Source organism: Ricinus communis, chromosome 5, assembly GCF_019578655.1.
Source record: "Ricinus communis isolate WT05 ecotype wild-type chromosome 5, ASM1957865v1, whole genome shotgun sequence".
Taxonomy (NCBI): domain Eukaryota; kingdom Viridiplantae; phylum Streptophyta; class Magnoliopsida; order Malpighiales; family Euphorbiaceae; genus Ricinus; species Ricinus communis.
In genome coordinates, this window is record NC_063260.1 from 15,340,707 (window position 1) to 15,357,377 (window position 16,671).

Here is a 16,671-nt window from a genome sequence, read left to right on the forward strand (position 1 = left end):
AAACTTAGAAATGACATATCTTCTTTTGTGCAGTTTGATGATGAGAGCATGTACGATGCATGAGATAGGTTTAAGGATCTTTTGAGATGCTGCACACATCACGGATTGCCAGTATGGATGCAGGTTCAAACCTTCTACAGCGGGTTGAACCTTACGACGAGGCAGATGGTGGATGCTGCAGCAGGTGGGACGCTAAATAGTAAGATGCCCGAGCAGGCTCAGAACTTGATAGAGGAAATGACCATGAACAATTATCAGTGGCAATCCTCTAGGAGTCGACCAAGAAGACAGGGAGTGGTCAACCAAGTAGATTCTACAGCAGCCTTGGCAGCTCAGGTGGAGCTTCTAACCAAGAAGATTGATAAACTCTGCGGTGACGTTGGTCGAAGTTTTATGGTGGCCCGCACTACAATGCGAACTGTACTGCGGGAGGTATGTTTGCTTCTTCTTCCTCTACTTTTCCATCTGTTTCTGTTGTGTCTTCTGATGTTGAGCAGGTTGATTATATAGGGAATGGCCCAAGGCAGCAGAACTACCCTTACAACAACACATACAACCCTGGGTGGTGCAACCATCCCAACTTCAGTTGGAGGAATAATAATGCCTAGGGTCCACCAAGTTTTCAGAGACTTCATCAACAGCCACAACAACAGCCAGCTGGGCCTGCACAAGCTCCTCCTCCACCAGAAAAGAAGTCAAATTTAGAGGAGCTTATGATGAAGTTTGTGACGTCTACGGAGATGAGATTCCAGTAGACTGATAGTGCACTTAGGAATCAGCAGGCCTCGATTCAGAACTTGGAGACTCAGATTGGCCAGATATTTAAGATGCTTTTAGAGAGACCCTCAAGATCGCTCCCAGCACTATAGAGGTAAACCCATAGGAGCATTGCAAGGCTATCACCTTGCGATCTGGTAAGCAATTGTATGGTTCTTTGCCTTTAGCTTATAAGGATGATGTGATTGTGCAGGACAAGCCAGCTAAGGAAGGACTAGAGCCTGAGGTGGTGAAGATCGAGAGGTAGAAAGAAGACATGCAAAAGAGCCTTTTACGGGAGTATCAGCCCCCGGTTCCATATCCTGCGAGGTTGAGGCAGGACAAGGTGGACAAGCAATACAATAAGTTTCTAGACTTGTTTAAGCAGCTGAAAATTAACTTACCTTTTGTTGAGGCGATTTCGCAGATGCTGTAGTACGCTGAGTTCTTAAAGGAGATTTTGAGCAACAAGAGAAAGTTGGAGAATCTTAGTCAAGTAGTACTTAATGAGGAGTGTTCAGCTATTCTCTAGAATAAGCTGCCACTCAAGCGACGAGATCCAGAGAGTTTTACTGTCCTTTGTGTTATTGGCGGTTTGCCAATTAGTACTGCATTAGCCGATTTAGAAGCTAGTATTAATTTAATGTCCACTAGTTTGTAGTTATATATTAAATTATTTATTAAATAATTTTATTATTAAAAATAATTTTTATATTAATTCTTTACATAAAAAAAAAAGAAAAAACCAGCAAACCACGGAGCTTTAACTGCGCCTCACTTGTTTTGTAATTTTTCCATCATAATAATAAGAAAAAAGCCTTACCTGCAAGTCCATGAAACAAACCTAACAGTCTTTACTATCATTTTATTCTATTCTATTTGTTGCTGTCGTTGCTATTATTATTATTATCATTTTTATTTTCCCTTGTAATAACAGAACGTTGCTTCCAAGTAATCATAAACATCCCCAAAACCCCAATTCCTTAAAAAATCTCAGCTGCTTTCGATAATCTTGAATTGTGAATTGTTTTGGTTGGTGATCTCATCTATCTATTGCAACAAAAATCATGACTTCCAATGGCGCTTCTACGGTAAGTTTCAATTTGTTGGTTTGTTTGTTTGGATTAATAATAAAGAAATGATAATTGTTGGCACAGCAGAGACCGGTGGACGCCGACAACAGTTTGGAAAGGATCAAGCGGCAGTTAGCGTCTGGTTCTGGTCGGAATTTGTTGCAGGGTCCACTTCTCAAGCGATCTGAAACTGTACGCACCTTTACTATTCAGTTTGTACATTCAATTTTAATTCTATAGAAAATCATGTTTGATATTACAATGAACTATGAAGTAAAATGAATAACCCTAGATAATTACTTGATTCTATGTAGTTGTGTACAAATTAGGTTTTATAATTTGAAGATTTATTGAGGCATTTCTATTTTCTTTGTCTTTAATCCCTGAATTTATAGTCTGTTCATAACTTGCTTCTATTTTTGGCTTTAATAGTTAAGAAAATGGAATGAAAGATGGGTGATATTGGACCCAACAACTGGAAAAATGGAATACAAGTGAGTGAATATCACACTTTTATTTTATTTCTTCTCCATTTTATTTTTAGCGAGTATTTTGATAATTTTTATCTGCTTGCTTTAGGACTAGGAGAAATGAACCAGCTATTAAGGGTACTATCATCTTTGATGCAAATAGCACGATAACAGTTTCTCCTGTCAACTTCCAGTAAGATTATTATTATTATTATCTTACGTCAGTTTTAGAATTTTTTTTTCTGATTGTATGAGTTGAATGGTCAAATAACGATGTTCTTTTTTGTTTTTTTTATTTGCTTTAGTGGACTTCCAAAGTATGATGGCTGCTGTTTCTGTATCCATATTAATCTATCTATTTCCATTTATCAAATATAGGCAAACTGCAAACCTGAGTTTGCCTCTGTTTAAAAGCTATGTTTGTTTTGGTTAAATTCAAGTAGTTGATGCCTCATGCTTAACTTATATTTAGACATTGGCACTCCACAAAAAAAGGACTACTTTCTTTGCGCGGAGACTCCTGGTGCAGCAAGAGCATGGGTAGCAACATTACAGTAAGTGTTTCCTTTGCAATTGTGCTCTGTCTAATCAGACTGTTATCACCTTTCTGTGATTGTAGATGGTATTTTTAGTCTGTACACATGCACACATTCAATAAGGGTGTTTTATTTGTAGAAAATAATTTTTGTTTTCCATTTTCAGTTTTCTTTGAAAAAAGCGATTTTTCATTTTCTGTGAAAATTTAGAGAATGTGTTGATTTGTTAAGAAGATAGTACTATTTTCTAACTTACAAAATTAGATACACATGTTTGCATGACAATTATTTTCTATAGTTAGAGAATCAAAATGTGGTCTTTCTATCATGAATTTAATATCTAAGATATTTTTTAATAAAATGAAAGAGTTAAGAAGTTAAAAAGAACCTGTTGTAAAAAATATAATACATCTAAAAGATATAAAATGTAATACATTTAAAAGAATGAATGAATAAAAAATTATGAGAAAAATCAACTAAGAAAAAAAGTGAAATAAAAAAAATGTTTGACAAAAAAGTAAAATGAATCCTGGCATTTGGATCTAGTTAAGAAACTAATACAAAATTGAGGGAGTAAAATAATAGTAGCCCATGCATTAATGCATAAAAATAATGAACGAAAAGAAAAATGGTTGATGTTGAAGCTGGGATTTGAACCCAAGCTTAAGGGGAAAAGTTGGATAACAGCCTAAACTTAAAGGCTAAATTGGACTTTAAGTGGAGACTTCCATGTTTTCCAAATGGAAGTTATTGCATAAAGGAAAACATCGGAAAACTTTTTTTTCAAAGGTTCTAGTTTTCTATTTTCTAATTGACCACAAAATTCTGTTTTCTAGTTTTCTTAGAAAAGTTTTCCAGAAAATAGCTTGATTGTCTTTAAGTAAACACACCCTAAATGGTTGAAATTTTTTTATTCTAAATAGTCAGAATGCAGTAATAAAACAAGTATTTAGGACTCCAATTAGGGATATTGAGTTGCATACAACTTATGATGGTTTTTGGTTTATTTTCTGTCTTGCTGTTTCCTTTTCCTTCATGAAATTATTCATTTTGAAAATAAAATCTTTGTGAGTCTTGTATATATTGCTGGGCTTCGGGATCTGGTGTACTTGGTTTAAAACATGCTCTTTTCTTTATATTCTCCTTAATATTACATCGGTCCATCATTCCACTAAAATGGGTTGGAATGCCTGTATGCCTAACCTATGCGAAGTCAGCGCTCTATTCAGTAATACCGGATGCCCCTGCATAACTTCCTGAAGTATTTCCCATACAATTGGCTCTTTTTCCTGAATTTTACTCTTAGCAACTCCTATGTTCGAAGCAAGATGTTGTCTAATTAGACTACGAATTACAATTATCTGGAAAAGTTCTATTGCTATTTTGCGAGGCAATCTACATCGATGTAATGAAAGTGAGGGGCCTACGACAATGACAGAACGCCCCGAATAATCAACTCGTTTTCTAAGCATAGTCTCACAAAATCTTCCTTTTTTGCCTTCAATTTCTTGGATGCACCTAAATCATTTTGATTAGAGTGGAAGGCATGACAATGCAAAATTTTTTGACATAGCTTGAAGTAGTGAGGAAAAAGAAACCAACTTTCAAGAATCTTAAGGAGAGTTGTGCCTTGGATAGGATTGAGACAAATAAGTTTTCTATTACCCTTAGTTGCCTTCACACAGTCCTATAGAAGATTTGATCTGGGACAACTAGCAAATAAGATACAGGACTAAGAGAAAGTTTCAGAAATCTTCATCAGTCAAATGCTCATCACCTTTTCTTTTTGGCTCCTATCCCACACTTCATTTTTTTTTTTCCAATCACATCACTGCCAAGGTCCTTCATTTCTTATCATTCTGTCCATCATTTGAGGATTATTTGTGTTCTGCCAATTCTTTTTGGTTTTTCTTTTCTTGAGTTTGTGCGTGTGTGTGTCTGGAAGATGATTCCTTTCCCTTCATTTTAATTATGTCTCTAATAAATTCCTTCACGTTGATGAAATCATACTCTTTATGGACAATGTTGTTAATATGTTTCAATTGAGAGTTAGTCATGCAAATAACAAGACCTGAGAAACAGGGAACTTGAATTAAAATAAAATGTATTCTATTTAGGGGTAATAGGTTTTCTATAGTTTCTTTCCGTTGGTCTCTAATTTTGTTGATGTTGGATAGTGTGTTTTTTCTTAATTTTTTAAAGTTTTTTTATTTGGTGGACATGGTTCTTTATGAGAAATGCATTCCTCAGTTGTTAAGGTCATAAGGTTTCATTTTTCTTTTTCACCTTCATTGCTTCTATTTATCTTATAACTGATAACAGACTTTATATTTTCTCCATCTATCTTTTGGCCTTCTGTCAATCAGTGCAACTCAGTTGGTTCTGAAGGCCCATAAGGAGGCAGTGAATTCCTTAAGTGGGACAGGTTCTGCAAAATTAGGGACAGTTGCGACTGTAGTTGCTGCAGCCAATTCAACAGCCCTTGAATGCTCTAAAGAAATTGAAGCTGCTATGCAGATTTCATTGAGAAATGCTTTGGGAATGGTGAATAATAGGATAACTGATGGTCCCATGGATGATCTAGCAATCATGAAGGTACAATAGTTTCAAACTGCTCATATGCTATAAACTCATCTATATTTTAGACAAGTATATCAACTTTGTGCTTGGTACAATTTTATGAAAGCACATTCAATATGTTTTATAAAGATTGGGTTGTGATTGCATTGTGTTTTGGTTGAAAGAAAGTTCGATGAAACGCTAAGCAATGGATATTTTCCAGGTTAAATTACTTATTTAATCTTTATTAGAGTTTTGATTTTGCATTGTACTCGAATCTTGATTTTGAGCAGCTTTGGATAGAAGAGAATAAAGGGGGTGGAATGAAGGGAGAAAAAGAGGGTATTGCATTATGTATTCTGTTACTTGTTTCAGTTTTTAGTGTGCCCTGTGTTCTAATTACAATAGGTTTTCATCTGTGTCATGCTGCTGTATGGATCTATCTATAAAGTTCTCAAAGAACCATTTTATCCTTGAAATAAATCGTTTCTTGAAAGGAAAAAGAAACAGTAGAAAAGGTATAATTGGTGGGCATGACTCAAACCCATATTCTACTGTATATAGGTGTTACTACAACTTCATCACTAATAATCTCAGTAACAGTGACTGAAAAGAAACATTTAAGTTTTAGAAGAAAAAATCATCGTCATTGTTAGTATAGGTGTCATACCACACTGTGGATTTGAGTTGCACATAAGGGGTCTCGGGCATAGCTGAAAATATGGTTGAATCTAAGAAATAGGGCAATTAAGTAGAGGACCATAGACATATGCAAGATTTTAGCAAACTTTGATTTTATTATGGATCTTTAGTTCTCAAATAAGGTTTTGAAAGAGCAAGAGTACTGTATCTAAAATAGGATAAGTTGTTGAAGAAGCAAGAAATTACACATGTTGCTCGTGTCTTTAACTCAACTCTACTAGTTAGGGTTTTGGTTACATGAATCATTTCCAACCATTTCTATTTATATAGTGCTACAAGGTACAAATAATTTTGCAGCAGGTCATCTTATCATCCTACATTTAACACTCATCTTGTGTTTTTATGTGGCTTTATATGTTTGACCTTTGTAGTCTTATCTTATTTTGTAGCCTTCTTTCCTCATTGCTCCAACACTTGTCACTTAAAGTAGCTATCACGGCAATATTATAAAACTTCTTCAATGAATGGGATTTTAAGATCTCATATGGACTCCTGTTACCCTTCTCGATTTAACCATCATGTTTTTATCCCTTGAGAAATTGAGAAACTTGAAACATGTTGAATTGGAATTGTTTAGTTACAAAAGTGCATATCTTGTTTGGGCTCTCACATGCCACGAGGCATGGGATTATCTTTGTTATAGGCTTCAAAAGAGCCAGACCCTAGGTCAGCAATTCAAGCCGGGTGCAAACCTTTGAGCCAGTTGTCTCTTTACCCTATGTAATTTTTCAGCTGGTACTCTTTTGTCTCCATTTAACTTAATCTTGCCCAAGAGAAATGATGGAAATTTACTTTAGAATCAAAAAATGAAAGAATTTACCTCCATTTTTCTTAAAAAACAAAAGATCTAAACAATTTTCTTTCCATCAGAATAAAGCATGAAAATATATACCTCCACTAGCTTCTTTTATGAATAAAGGATCATAAAGGTTAATGAGTAAGGGGTTGATGAATGATGATCTCTTTTAAAATGAGTACGGTTTGTTTTCATACAATGGTAAATGAATAGTGTCTCTTACTTTTGTCGTTGAGATTTGGAAATCTTGATAAGACAAGTTTGGCTTACACCAAGACTCCATAATCATAGACCGGAGTTTTACACAAGAGATGTCTGAAAGCATAATTGAAAGGAGTGTAGGTGATGCATAACAGCTTTGGTGGATTAATATTCAGACTGAGATTTGAATTAGATTAAGATGTATAGAGAAATAGAATTTTAGTTGGAAAGAGTAGAATTTTGAGTTTATGACTGAATTTGGTGGATTTGAGTAGCTTAAATCTGCACTAATTGCAGAATTTCATGTAAGATAATGAAAATGCCCCTAAAACTTAAAGCTGCAAAATATTGGGCAAACAACTAATTTATTTGAATAGGCATGACACTTGGATAAGATGGTTCAAGGACTAGGAAATACTGCCTGGCTGTGTTTGGTGAGAGAAGTGGAGAATATGGGACAAGATAAAATAGGGTAACACGAACATACTTCTCTTTCTGTGTTTAGTGAATTTAGGATTATACAATTAAATATCATACTTTATGTTTGGCAATGTTGGTACATGATGATTGGACATTGTGCAGAAGGACGACACTACCTTTGTGCTATCTTATGTCTAGAGTATACCAATCATCCTAAAAAATCACATGTTAAAATTGTCTGGATACAGAATGGCAAAAAATGGAATCATACCAAAAGCAGTTGAAGAAAAAAAGAATTAGAAAAGCGCCTGGAAAAGCAGGTGAACTGTTAATGGCTAATTGAGCCTCATGGTTTCTCTAGAAAATTTCTAGAGGAAGGGCGATCGCGAGAATATTTTCCATTGTTTTGTTAGAAGATGAATGATAATTTGATTAGTGGAGAAGCTATTGCATGGGTAAGAGATAATTTTAAGGTTTCTTTTTGAATGATAGTAGTTAAGTTATATAAAATGGAGGTTAATGATTATCCTTTATTCCCTTACCCCTCCTCTTTGTGAAAATCCCCTGCTAATAGAGTTAAATTAACTGTTAGCCTACCTTTATTTCATTCACATACTTGCTATGGAGTGTTTTGTGACAGAAATAGTTTTGAGTTTTTAATTTCAATTTCTTTTTTTGTCAGTTCTACTGGAAAACTAGAAGCTCATATTGTTGTCCCTATTGTTTACATCTTACATTACTCAATTAGAGTTCTATTTTCCAAGAGGTTTAGCAGAATGAGTAGAAATATTATGGTGGCAGCAGTGGAGTGGTTGTGGTAGATAATAGATATGGACATAATACTGCTACTGTATTTTAAGAATGTGGTCAAAGAAAAATGTTCTTGTTTTTTCTAATTGGAAAAAAAAAGCATAAAATGTGTCCTTTAAGGGAAAACTGTAGAAAACAAGTTATAGTTCTTTTGTAGTATCAATATAAGTTCTGGTTAAAAAGGTTTAAAAAGCTTTTCAATCTTTTTTGAAGAAAGGAAATTCGGAAAGAACCCTTATCTTGGGCAACTGAACTACCTTTCTATAAATGTTTAGCTTTCTCCTCTGTTTCTCTCTCTCTCTCGCTCGCTCTCTCTCTCGCTCTCTCTCTCCCTTCTACTTTTGTTATTATAGTACACTTTTTATTTTTAATTTTTTTAAACCTTGAGAGACAAAGATTATTCGGATATTAGATTCTAAAGGATGCACTTCCTTCTTGGTAGCTTGATACCCTTATGAGCTGCATTAGGTGGTATTTGACTGAGTTCCAGTTTCACAGAAGGTTGTAAATTGACCTTCAGAATTCTCAGCTCATTATATCAAGAAGACTTGAGAGCCTGATTCTAATTTTTGATATGTTAAATCTCTTAAATAAGGTTAGTCGTATGTTAGAAGTGATGACAAGTAATTGTCATATAAACCCTTTAAGGAGAAAATAGGCCTTCTAACCCAAGTTTTAATTTCTTGATGGCTGCTATGTGTAAATCACATGTTATGCAATGCAAAGGCAGGCCTATACCCTCCACCTGGTCTCACTTGGCCATCCTTTGACTTTTAGGTGCTAATGGAAATTTTCATTCCACATGCCTTTGTTTTCTGAGTAATTATGCCCTGCAGGAGACACTAAAAGTCAAGGATGAGGAGCTGCAGAATTTGGCCCGAGACCTTCGTGCTCGTGATTCAACAATAAGGGAGATAGCAGACAAGCTATCTGAGACAGCTGAAGCTGCTGAGGCTGCAGCATCTGCAGCCCATACAATGGATGAGCAACGGAGAATTGCTTGTGCTGAGATTGAGCGCTTGTCAAAAGCTTCACAGAAGCAGCTGGATTCATCCTTGTTAAAGGTATCAATTTCTGTTCTTCTCCTGATGTTTTAATTTATGCATTGCTATGAGTCATCCAATATGATGATACATTTGTTATCATATGAAATCTTCATTCAGGGATCATTTGCATCTTTCCACTCAGACTGTTTTCCTCTTATCGGTGAATCAAATTGTAAAATAAAAATCATAAACAGGTAAATAAAGAAATAGATAAATGGTTGAATACATAGTTGAAGTCTGATTTAGAATGTTGAGATGCTGTTTGAAATTGTCATGGTGGTTGTTTATTTTGAAGTTGACCTTGTTTAGTGTTTTATGCTTTAGTTCTTGTGAAGTTGAATTCTGTTAAAAGTTATTTATTTGGTGCATGAGCATGAGTTGACTTCTTAGGAAGTAGAAATAAATTTTGTTTGGTCCAAGTGTGAAAAATGACATAGTATTGCACAATAAAATTTAGGATTACAAAAGCCAATCTTTGCTATCAGCCAACAATTTTAAATTATCTTAATATGAATAATGATAATTGATAAGGATGTCAGGATATATCTTCACTTTAAAAATGTCGACACAATAGAAAACAAATTTGAACTAGCACAAACTGTATAAATGTTTGAGAAAATAAAAATTTACTAGGAATTTAATGATATTTAATTTAAATTGTCATTTGTAACCCTAGTTATTACTAGGTATTTGTAGAAAAAAACTTAGCTATTTAAATATTTTCTTTTACTAGGTTTGTGAATTATTAACTGATTTAAATGAGGAAGTGCAACTTGACTACCTCCCTCTGGGAATTACTTCCTGTATGGATGCGCAGTTCTCCTTTCTACTTCCTGGGAACTTGTAATTCAAATCAAGCACAACAGATTTGTGCACTTCCCTGGAAGTTTTACTTCTTGAATCTACTTGCCCATAACCAAAAGAGGCCTTAGAATAGTATGCATGATTTTGCATGTCAATTCTGGCTGTTTTGGTTATCATTATTTTGGTCTTTGTTTGTGCATATGCAGTTGAAAGAGTTTGAAGAGAAGGTTAACAATCTAAGCAAAGAAAGAGATGAAATGATCAAGCAGAGAGAATCTGCTCTTCAGGAGGCACATCTATGGCGTTCTGAGCTTGCAAAAGCTAGAGAGCGTGTTGTGATATTGGAAGGAGCCGTAGTGCGAGCAGAGGAGAAAGTTAGGGTTGCAGAAGCAGATGCTGGAGCTAGAATAAAAGAAGCTTCACAGAAAGAGGCAGCTGCTGTGAATGAGAAGCAAGAGCTTCTAGCATATGTAAACATGTTACAGGCACAACTTCAAAGGTTTAACATCTGATCCCTCTTAAAACAAAGTAATTTTAGTTATGTTTTATTACATTTTGCAACCTTGTACAGGCCTTCTATTAGTCTATGTCAGAAGACGAGCAATTTTTTTTTTTGGGTTGATCTCATAATGTAAATATTCATTTGGTTGAGAATAATAATCATCATAAAAAGAAAATTATGTGATGACTCAGAAATGGGAATTAAAGAAGGTCTGCAGTCTTGCTGGTTATGGAACATGAATTTTGTCAACTTTGTTCCCGACTTCTGAATTGTTTTTCTTTCCTAAATAAATAAATGGCTGGTTTCCTATTTAAAAGAAAAAGGAAAACAAACTCTTCTCGATTTTTAGTAACAGTTCTCTAAAAGTTTCTTGTAAACACACTAACCAGTTTGGTAGTGAGGAAAGTTTTAAGTAGTTCCGATGAATTATTTTCAGTATGTAGAACTGACTGAAAAGTTCTCATGGGAAAAGAGGCTAGAAGGTATTCTGAAAGGCATTTCCTGTTATTATTTTGGAGTATTTGTTTTAGAGAACAAATAATTGAAGCAAAAATATAGATAATCACAAGAGAAACAGAAGAGTGATAAGATTTCAAATAGGGATGAGTCTTACCAAGTTAGTTTAAGGAGTATCAGAAAACACCTATTTATAAGAAGATAATCCTGAAATTCTAATATGTTTATTTTAAAAGGCGTAACTGTTCCTTAAACGTAAGGTAAAAGATCTTTCTGAAATTGTGTAATTAGACTCTTTCACTATGATTTGTACAGCAATACTAAATTTCTCTTCTCTTTTTCTTTCTTCTTTTTTTTATTTTTTCAATTTTCATTTTATTTTATGATGTTTCTGAGTACCATATATGGTACTTTTATGTTTGCTCCTACCATTCGGTCATTCAATCTTCATTTTTTTTTTCTTAATCACCCTGGGCATCTTACTAGTTCCAGATAGATCTATTTTGATATTATATTCATAACTAGTAACTGGTGCATACATCAGCATTTTCGAAATTCATTTGATGTTTGTTTTGGGGGTTGAATGTGGGAAGCCAGTTTGAAAACAACCACTACTGGCATATGAAGTTGAAAAATTATGATATACTAATATTTTTCTGTGAACAGACAACACATTGATACTCAGCAAGTGTTTGAAAAGACCGAGTCTTCAAATGCTGTTGGAAACACTCTTCCCCTGACTAAGCATGTGGACTTATCGGAAGCGAATGTAGATAAAGCTTGTCTCAGTGTTTCTAGAGTTTTGCCAGTCTCTGAGGAGAGTGTAGTGGACATGGGAGTCGATCAAGCTAATCTCCAGCCAATTGGAGATACTGAATGGAGCGACATTCAGCCAACAGAGTCGAGAATAGCCGATGTAAAAGAGATTGCCCCTGAGACAGAAGGAAGCAGCTTGGATATTTCTGTCGTTAGCCCACCTGTAAATAATCATCATGATCAAGGAGGTAACAATTTTCATCAGCCCTGATGCTTAGTCAAAGGTATACATAATACAGAAGATAACGATTTGCACATAACTTGGATGGTAAGCTATTCGAAATTACTTAACAAACAAAATGTTCGCCGGGTGTATTTTTCTTTATTGGCTGGCTGGTTGGATGTTATTGTTCTGATGCCACTGTGCCTTTTGGTAGAGGACCAATAGAGTTTTCCTGAATGTACTTTAATAGCTTACAATAATCTATAGATCACATTTATGTAGAGAGCATAATTTGGAGGCAAAAGGTACATATAAGCTCCTAAATTTTTGGTCACAGTGCAACTAAATCTCTAAACCTCAAAGTAGCTCAATTGACTCTTAAAGTTTGAGAACTAAAACAATTATATTCTTAGAACTAACTTCTTTTTTATTTAACTAATGATGATGGTGTTAATTTATTTTTGTCAAGGTGAAGGAGAGATTATTATTTTATAATGTTCATTCACTAAAAGGCTTAGCTAATATTTTATCGCATGCAAAAAGTACGAGTTGAAAAAAATTAGAGCAGTTTTTTCTAACATTTAAAACTACTTGGGCTCATGTTATTATATGGTGAAATAAACGGGTAATTTTAAGAATATAATTGTTTTATTTTTAAATTTTAAGAGTATAATTGAACTATTTAAAGTTTAGAAGTTTATTTGTGCTTTAGGAGTTTATTTATACTTTTTACCTACTTGGGAATCTTCTGGTGATTGTAAATCCTAACAGTTTGTTACTGATGATGTCTGATATCATTTTTCTTGATTAAGATCTAGGTATGGAATTTCTTTGTAAAATGAATTAAAATTTTGCCAAGAGCTGGGAAAGTGTCCATATAAAGAGTACTCGGAGATTCCGCACCGGATTGAAAAATTAAATTGAAAGTATTCAGAATTGAAGATATCCATTGACTATCTGATTTTTTTCTGAATTGGATCGTACAAAATCTGTCTTGCACGGTTTTAGATCTCTTTAGTTTTTCATATCGAGAATTATATGGAATCATCCCATATTGTACTGAATCGAAGAATCAAAACTATAATCGATTTAAAATTTTATGTATTTATTTATATATACATATATATAATTATATTAACAATAGATAAGTTCAAATCTTCAGCTTAAACTTAAAATCAAATATAAAAAAGTCTTATCAAATATAAATTTAGAGATAACAAAGTTTTATTTGAACTCGGAAATTTGATTTTATTCGTTTGAACTCGATCCGTTTGAGTTTAAATTTTAATATAAAATAAAAGATTCAAATTTAAAATGATTCGAAATCGAAATCTTTTGAATCCAGAATGACTCAACTTCGAAACAATTCGAGATTGAAGTAGTTCGAAATTCGAGTGATCGGAGACCAAAACAATTTGAGCTCGTAACAATAAACAACTGGAAATAACTTGAACTTAAAATGATCTAAACTCGAGATCGATATGATTTGAGACCCAATAATATCCGAATTTATGACCGACACAACTCGATTCAAAATTCTAAATGACTCTATATATAACTTTTTATTAAAATAAAAATAGCATTTTGGTAATATTTAATTATCATGTTAATTAATTTTTGTACTAATTCTTTTAATATATTTTATTTTCAATTAGAATTTTAAGAAATATCTTTTGTAATATCATCTCTAAACTTTTAACTTTTTGAATTATTGCTTTATAAATTGTTAATCAGTAAAACAACTAGCTTGAATTTATATATATAATATCAAAAATTAAAAACATTAAAAAGTAATCAAATAATTGAACTTAAAAATATTGTAATTTAATTTAATTTTTTAAAAAAATAAAAAAATGAATTGATTTTATATTATTTTTATGCAATAAAATATTTAAGACTGACAATAAAGTTATACTTTGAGTAAAAAAATTAAATTAATAATTATAAATGATTCTTTTTATAAAAGTCAAGATATTTAATTGACAATAATAAAATTAATTCAATAAAAATTCGATGTTCACACTATTTTGAATTGAATTTTTTTAAAATTACAACACTTTCGTATTTTATCTGAATCCAACTTGAACTATACCCTTAATAATCTGAATCCGAAAAAGAAGCAGAGCTAGAAAGACCGGAACCCAATTCAACTCGAACCTAAAACTAGCACGAACCTGACATCATCTGAGCTCAAAATCACATTAACTTAAGAAGATCCAAACTCGAAATGGTTAAATTTGAAATAATCCAGAACTCAAAATGATCTTAACTGAATCCGATTCGACCCGCCAATTTGCCATCTCTATACAAATCTAACAATTCTATTATAATAAAATATAAGCTCATTGGCCCAAATCTAAAATAGAAGCACTAAGTTTTATAGTTTATTACAATATTTATTATTTAATTTTATCTTCATTTTTTAACAAAGGTTTAAGTTTATTCATTTAATTACGGCATATAAATTGTTTATGTGACCAACTATTCTCAACACTAGTGTCACGACCCCACCCGTGGGCCCGTGACCGGCACTAGGGAATGGGTAGGCTTAAGGCCACCGAAACCCGTAGTAAGCCTGACACTCACTGATTTAAACAAATCTCATCTCAAATTAATATTATTAAAACCACAAATCATCTTAATAGTTACACTTTACAAAATTACTTCGGTCTACCAGAAAAAAAACTAGGCGAGACCCGAAGCTCAGAAAATTTACAACTAATACATTTACTATTACTACTGCGGAGAATCTAAGATTTACCAATTTACATACCAAATCAAATACATCACCCGATGATGAAGGAGTCGGGTTACTGAATAAGAGTCGCGAGAGAACTAACAGTCACGAATCTGAAAAAAACATAAATGGAGACTGTCAGTCTCGAGAGTGAGTTAAAATCATATATCTAAAACAGTTTCAAATATCTCAATGTCACCTTATTTAATTTTAAAATAATTAATAAATCACGCGAACCATACGTGTCATGTTAAAACATATGTGTCATGCCATGCTTAAACAAAATTTATTCCACATGCAACGGGACGGAGTACTTCAGTAGAACTCTAATCCCAACTCTAAAATCTCGATTATTTCAACACTTATGTCTCAACTAACCTCAACTCTAACATCTCAAACCTCTCATTCCAACAGATCGGGCGCCCCGAGAGCAAAGCTCGACCGGGGACCTTACCTCCAGGTCACTTAACTCTCGGCCTTAGCCTTTTAGCTCTTTTATCCAATAAGACTGGCTCGAGAGCAATGCTCGACCAGGGACCTTACCTCCGTCACTTAAGTATCCAAATAAGAAATCTAGTAGCCATTCGGCTCTCTTAATCCAATAAGATCGGGCGCCCCGAGAGCAATGCTCGACCGGGGACCTTACCTCCAGTCCGGTCACTTAAATATCCAAATAAGAAATCTAGTAGCCATTCGGCTCTCTTAATCCAATAAGATCGCTCGAGAGCAATGCTCGACAGGGACCTTACCTCACCGGTCACTTAAATATCCAAATAAGAAATCTAGTAGCCATTCGGCTCTCTTAATCCAATAAGACTGGCGCCCCGAGAGCAATGCTCGACCAGGGACCTTTACTCCGGCAACCACACTCTACTAAGCCCAGAGAGCGATGCTCGACCAGGGTAGGTCCTAATCTTTCTTTCTTAAATTTTTTTTTTTACCTCTTTACCCTTTCCCTATCTCTCTCGGATTATATTGGGACACTCATCTAACTCCTATGTTCTACTGCCGTCCCATCCTGAGTCATCATGCAATATTAAAATTGGTAATAAAGGAAAAACATATTTAAATAGTAATTAAAAGCATCATGCAAATGATAATAATAATAATTGAACGAAAAATTGAAATTGCAAATAAATATTCACAGTAGCAAATCAAATTTTATGCATGACACGTGCGTAAGCGATATATGACTTTAACTCACAGGTTTGGCGACCTCCTAGCTCTGCTCCGGTGCCTCGGTAGGAGCGAGCCGAACCGACAATCTAGTCACGGAAAACAATTTATCAAAACGATGAAACAATTACAATAGATCCTAGGTCTAGATTCCTAGGATCGACTGTCTAAGAATCTCGACTCGGGAACTCACTAAAATTTGGCGAACCTCCCTACAACACGAACATTACCCCGTAAAACAGGTCCGGGACGCCAAAACACTCAAATATCCAACAATTTAAACAACGGGAGTCGGGTTCCCAAACTTCACTATTTCCCGACTCCGCCACACAGCACAAAACACAAGGCATGCAAACTGACAGACAATTATTTTTGACTCACAAAAATCATCAAATACTCAATATAATCCAATAGACACAATTAAATCAAGAATTTCTAAAATTAACGGGCTAAAGATAATTACCGAGACGCTCGATCGCTCGGTCGACTCGCCTCCAGCCGCCGGAGTCCGATCGACGATCCGAACACACCATCGGACTCACAACGACGCGCTGATGATGATCCCTGCTTCCGATTTTTCGATCTGACACCCGATCATCCGGAGAGATTTGCGGACGATCTCGACCGTCGATTCGCAAACGAAGCCCG

General features: G+C 34.4%; 1 protein-coding gene and 1 non-coding gene across 3 annotated transcripts; one reads left to right on the top strand and one right to left on the bottom strand.

Moving 5' to 3' along the window:
- Nucleotides 1–107, bottom strand: LOC112535055. Its single transcript, XR_003079260.1, has one exon. It is a non-coding gene; the product is annotated as a small nucleolar RNA R71 (small nucleolar RNA).
- A 1,457-nt stretch (nucleotides 108–1,564) lies between these two features.
- On the top strand, nucleotides 1,565–12,401 carry LOC8277792 (switch-associated protein 70). Of its 2 annotated transcripts, none has more exons than XM_015719956.3 (10): nucleotides 1,565–1,847; nucleotides 1,914–2,021; nucleotides 2,262–2,323; nucleotides 2,409–2,492; nucleotides 2,605–2,636; nucleotides 2,772–2,853; nucleotides 5,202–5,430; nucleotides 9,160–9,387; nucleotides 10,380–10,672; nucleotides 11,798–12,401. In XM_015719956.3, exons 1-10 carry the CDS (start codon nucleotides 1,824–1,826, stop codon nucleotides 12,156–12,158), a joined length of 1,503 nt encoding a protein of 500 aa, XP_015575442.2. In that variant the 5' UTR covers nucleotides 1,565–1,823; the 3' UTR covers nucleotides 12,159–12,401. The 2 variants fall into 2 exon arrangements, with proteins under 2 accessions (XP_015575442.2, XP_002520368.2); XM_002520322.4 differs by having other exon boundaries at nucleotides 1,566–1,847; nucleotides 1,917–2,021.
- Nucleotides 12,402–16,671: the final 4,270 nt, after the last annotated feature.

Bases quoted from the DNA above. Each gene is read 5' to 3' on its own strand.
- LOC8277792 (XM_015719956.3), top strand. From the start codon at position 1,824: ATGACTTCCAATGGCGCTTCTACG. The intron at 2,022-2,261 runs GTACGCACCTTT...TGGCTTTAATAG, and splicing joins TTCTCAAGCGATCTGAAACT to TTAAGAAAATGGAATGAAAG. The intron at 10,673-11,797 runs GTTTAACATCTG...TTCTGTGAACAG, and splicing joins TTACAGGCACAACTTCAAAG to ACAACACATTGATACTCAGC.